The sequence below is a fragment of the Priapulus caudatus genome, unplaced genomic scaffold (genome assembly GCF_000485595.1).
Source record: "Priapulus caudatus unplaced genomic scaffold, Priapulus_caudatus-5.0.1 Scaffold71, whole genome shotgun sequence".
In the NCBI taxonomy this organism is placed as follows: Eukaryota; Metazoa; Priapulida; class Priapulimorpha; order Priapulimorphida; family Priapulidae; genus Priapulus; species Priapulus caudatus.
In genome coordinates this window covers 600,838-606,411 of record NW_014577132.1, presented here as the reverse complement: position 1 = coordinate 606,411, position 5,574 = coordinate 600,838, and the positions used below count along the sequence as shown (strand labels likewise).

At 40.1% G+C, this 5,574-nt stretch overlaps 1 protein-coding gene across 1 annotated transcript in view; it reads left to right on the top strand.

Annotated features, from left to right (window-relative positions):
* Window positions 1-5,574, top strand: part of LOC106821408 — a 25,251-nt gene that overhangs the window by 488 nt on the left and 19,189 nt on the right. Inside the window, exon 2 of the mRNA XM_014826192.1 lies at window positions 2,084-2,210. Within this exon, the coding sequence (XP_014681678.1) occupies window positions 2,084-2,210 (127 nt within the window). The remainder of the gene's footprint in view (window positions 1-2,083; window positions 2,211-5,574) is intronic.

The window sequence follows — 5,574 nt, the reverse complement described above, 5'->3', positions numbered from 1 at the left end:
CCAAGTCTATTCCTAGATACTTAACTGTATTTTTATGTTTAATTGCCACCCCATTACATCTGATGTCCAGTTTTTGATTATCCCTGAGTTTGTGTTTAGTTCCAAAAATAATACTTTGTTTTTCCCAGATGCAAGGATAAATTATTATTGAGCCATTTATTAATGGATCAATGTAATCAATGGATCAATGTAAATAAGCTTAATGCTGAAAATGCTTTTTGAAAATGCTGCTGATTCTTAATGTAAATAATGTTAATATAATTAAGGTAATGTAATTACGGTTTATTGAGAAGTGGTCTAATGACAGGTCACACAATTAACCTAATATTAATGGAATAATGTTCTGTAGTCTTTTCGTAATTACTGGAACCTATTGGCAGAAACATCATAAATAGTTGTAAAATTATGCGCACCACTTCGCATGCAAAAACTATCCTAATTTAGAGTTATATGATGTCATAACTATTTGTGAAGTTTCTATCAAGAAGGCGTTCTGGATAAACGATGCCTCGATACGTGCCCGCTCGACGTGCAATAGTAAGGATATTGCTGTGAGATACCGTGCAAGTTTCTCATAGATTAGCGGAGGAGGGGGCAGTTGCCCCAAGCAAATGTAGATACTATTACAAGGTCAATGGCGAATTGTCCTCGGTCAACTTCACAGAACACAAACCGCGCATGGCTTTGCCTCAACGCAACATGAGTTTTCTATATACACCCATGGATAGAATAGCAGACCATATTGATACATTACAAACGATAGGTACATAAGCTATAAGCTATAAGCATATATTACAAGCTTGTTTGAAATGCTTTTGTATAAATTATGCAGTGACAAGCTTACAGGCATTTTATTATTAGCTTGCATGTTGCCACTAGTTTTACTACCATCGGCTAGTTAGACCGGATTAATCCATTTGTACAGTCGGGTGTGGTGTTTAGTAATCAGGATAACGAGCCTAGATCACTGACACGGCAGCAGCGAGAGTAGTTAATTAAACCTCAGGTACGTCAATTACCTTTCCCTATACGCATAGCTGTTGTGCTGATACTTCCGTCAATTTATAACTGCCCGCATAGGTAGGAATGCTGGTATATTATAGGCACTAGCGTATACAAAATGTGTGATTGCGACCGCATATATATATATTTGAACGATGCTCAAGGCGCAACTGTGCAGCATGGTGATGCTGATGTTGGTGCGGGTACCTTTAGAAAATGCTGCTGGTGCTTATGCTGAAAGCTGATGACAGTTCAGATAACTCTGTGCAAAATAAAAAATATTATTTATGCGCTACCTGTTGTTTACTGACGAACGTGTAAACTTGTGTAGATGCATGGTTCTTCGATCGTGTATATTTACTTTGTTACTGCAAGGTACGTTTTAATTTAACATTCCGCCTTGCCGAAAATTGCATAGCTGTTTTGTAGTTTGGAAAGTGTCGCATATACTCTTGCAATGCGGATCATGTGTCCACACGTATATGTGTGAACGTGCATGTGCTGGTTAACGCGTGGGTAGTGTTTCCACAACTCACACGTCAGGATGTTATCTGCCGGTAGAGAACTGAGTCGTCGGATAATACGTTTGAGGCGGAACCTGTCGCTGTACCGTTAACGCGTTTGATGGATATACGATGTAGACGTCTATCTCAGGATATCACACGCACGATCGTAAATAGGAGCCCCACTTTATTTACACAATGCCCAGGTTGTAAAGTTGAAGGCTTTCAAGCGGTTCAATAAAGGGAATAAACGTTGTGCAGTGCTGTGTGGCCAGGGGTAGCGGCAGTTGCAGACTAGCTGGGATTGCCAGTTACAGAAAGCTGCAGCCACTGGTAGAAATATGCAGGTTATCGCGTGATATCTGTATAAAAGTATTAGGGACTGGGTATTAACAAATACAAATGCAAATAAAGGTAAAATCATTAATTTGTTGGCAGCGCAGGTATGATGTAAACAATGAGTTTGAGATGACCTTTTTAAGTCAATGACTTCGCTTTTTAATCACTTCCCAAAACTAACACCTGCAAGCAGCACATGTCATTGCTGCTAAATGCCTTGCTAATTATTCTTTGTGAAGGATCATCTCATATCCTTGCAAGCAACAAGACATGGGAGGCTTATTTTCGAAAAAGTCCCAGCATAAGCAACATCTAGAGGAGGAAGCCAGTAAGCCAGGCGCCAGCACCGAGACTAGCTCTTATCGGGTATGTACCCCCGCAGTGTAATTGGAATACGATATAAAGATATGCTTATTCTGTTACATTCTAAAATTTAAACGAAACCAAGTGATAAGTTGTAAGTGAAAGGAAATGTATGGTTTTAGTGTCAATAAAAATTGTATTGTGTGAAACTAGTTCAGAGTAGTCAAAGTAAAAAATAGGACGTAGTCATTAATCCTGAAGTAATTCAAGCATCCATGCTCCACAACAACTTACCAATCTCTAACCTTTTAACCACCAGCGTGTTCTTTCTTCCCATTTTTCTTCTTATTTACCATTGACATAATTTTATCTAATTTCTGCCAATCAGAACATGACATATGTTACAATAGACTGTGCAATTAGACTTGTCCCTTCGTGAAAACTACAAGCAACTAGCTATGGCTGGCGGAACCTGCTATAGGTTGTGACAGGATACCCCACCTTTAAGATCGATACAGTTTCTGAATTCTATTTTATGTTGAACTAGCGGGATACCCGGCGTTGCCCGGGGAAATCAGTGGCGTTACTCAGCTGGTGACCGCTTGGTTGAAAGGAAAATATCCCAAAAAATCGAACTATCTATCTATCCATGCATGCATCCATCCATGCATGCATCCATCCATCCCATTCCATGCCATTCCATCCCATCCCATTTCACGCCATGCCATCCCATCCCATCGCACCGCATCCCATCCCATATCCCATCCCATCCCATCCCATCTCATCACATTCAGTGCCATCCCATGCCATGCCATGCCATCCCATCCCATCCCATCCCATCCCATCCCATCGCACCGCATGCCATGCCATGCCATGCCATGCCATGCCATGCCATCCCATCCCATCCCAAACAGTAACAAATAATAAGAAATCAAAAGGTAAAAGACATTACAAATAAAAATAATTTATAAACAAAAAATATTTCTATCACACCCAAGGTGAGTTACAGTGTCATTGACACTTTCATTGTTCATATGAAGTGTACGCCAAGTAAACTATTGATAATGGAACAGCAATTAATAAGAATTCAGATATTCAATATTATATGTTGTTATTTCAATTAAATATGGTAATGGGTATATGGATATGTTGATGATAGTGATAGTGATATAAGAGCAGTATTCAAGTATAGAAGGACCAAGTATATAATGTAGTAGGTTTTAGCCAGTGGATCGCGACCCAAAACTAAGACTCCAAGAAATGTTAAATGGGTCACAAAGAGTCTCCCGTGACTGATCGGACTTTCCTTTATGTTATTGTTTTGTTTTTGCTTCACCAAGAAATGGCCAAACTACAGAACTTTGAGTAATTCACTGCTAAAAAAACGTTACAATGGTGAACCAAAGAACTGGAGGCTAAGTAATTGTTATGCCATATTGGATTTTGTAAGCATGTAAATAACAAAAATAATTATGTCACAATAATGTCCCAAGCCCTGTTGATTGTTTACACTTGACTTTTTAAATAAACAACATTTCCTGGCGTATTAGATCATTTCCTGCTACTACTTATAACATAAATATATTTCGTAGCACTCTGTTAAATGACGTTCTGTGTCATTGTTAGTGGGAACTAATAAACTATATAAGGGTAAAAATGGATTGGTATGGCACCAGGTCATCTAGCAAGAATTCGCTACATGGTTGGCACGTTGGTCTGGTAGTAGATATCTGCTAAAGCTAATGTGAATACTGGGTGAAAGTAAGCTCCTACTGTGGGCATCAGCATATTTTATGGCTGACTCGTGGTGGGAGGAGAGTGGTTGACTCGTGGTGGGAGGAGAGTGGCTGACTCACGGTGGCAGGAGAGTGGCTTCCTTGTGGTGGGAGGAAAGTGGTTGACTCCGAATCTTCGGGCGACGAGGTCGAAAGTTATTATAGTCAGTAATTAAAGTCTGGGTGAGTGCCGGCTTGGGTTGAAAGGAAATCATCGCAAAAAATCGAGACTATTATCTATCCATGCATGCATCCATTCCATCCATTCATGGCGCATTCCATCCATCCATTTCATGCCATGCCATCCCCACCCATCGCACGATCCATCCCATACCATCCACATCCATCCCATCTCATGCACATTCAGTTGCCAGTCCCATGCATGCCATGCCATCCATCCCATCCCCATCCGCAATCCCATCGCCATCGCATCCCGCATGCGCATGGCCATGGCCATGCATCCCCATCCCATCCATCCCATCGCCAAACAGAAACAAATAATAAGAAATCAACAGATAAAAAGACATTACAAATAATAAATAATTAATAAACAAAAAATATTAAATTTAATTAATAATAAACATGCAAAATAATGCTAAAATTAAATAATACATACTAAAGAGAGTAGGATAAACAGGAAAAAAAGGAAAACAGGAAATGTAACTATGCTATCTATCTATCTATCTTGCATCCCATCCATCCATCCATCCCATTCCATGCCATCCACAATCCCATCTTCCTGAAACCCATCCCCATCCCATCCACATCTGCATCACATTCAACTGCCATCCCGGAGCCACTGGCCGCATATTAAGTTTATACACCATGTGATTCAGACGTGATGTTGTGTGTATCGTACGTGACCGCCATCTATTCAGATCAAGTAAATTCATTATTATGAATTTTTAACTTTTAAACTTTATTATTAATTGTTTGTTTCAGCCAGAACCACCTCCAACGTGCTGATTCCTGAGACAATATCTTAGTTTCTCTAGGCTTGGAGTTCTCTAGTTATACCGAACACATCTACACCAAGAATTCGGCCTAACAACTCTTAATATATATCTAGCAGAAAGTATAAACCGTAAGAACCAGCAAATGTTGTCTTTATATAAACTCCATGTAAGTGACACAGATAAAGTTAAATATTTCCATGTAACTGAAAGAAAAGCGCACGGCACTGGGGTAGCAAACAGAACACTGGCACACTACTTGGCCACTGACATACGTGTCATACGGTGTAACGTCAAAGCAGAGTGAGCAGGGGGGAATCTGCAGTAGGGGGGGAATCTGAGACGTAGCACCATCCTATTTTGTTTGAGCGCAGAACATCTCCCAGACGTGGTGATTCTGAATATGCTCATACGGCGACAGTCAGAGGACGCAGTGTAATTCGCACGTATGTGATGTGGAATCTGGCGTACGCACTGCCATCTATTGCGAATGCAATTTTTTTCGGAATTTTTGACTTAATACTTAATACTTAAACTTTTTAACTTTTTTCTCAGCCAGAACCATTCCCAGACGTGGTGATTCTGAATATATCTTCAGTTAGGCGCGATTGAGTGACAAATTCAGGCGAAAAGCGAGGCCAAACAAACACACACACACACACACACACACAAGATGAGCCAAATTATAGTAATAGATAT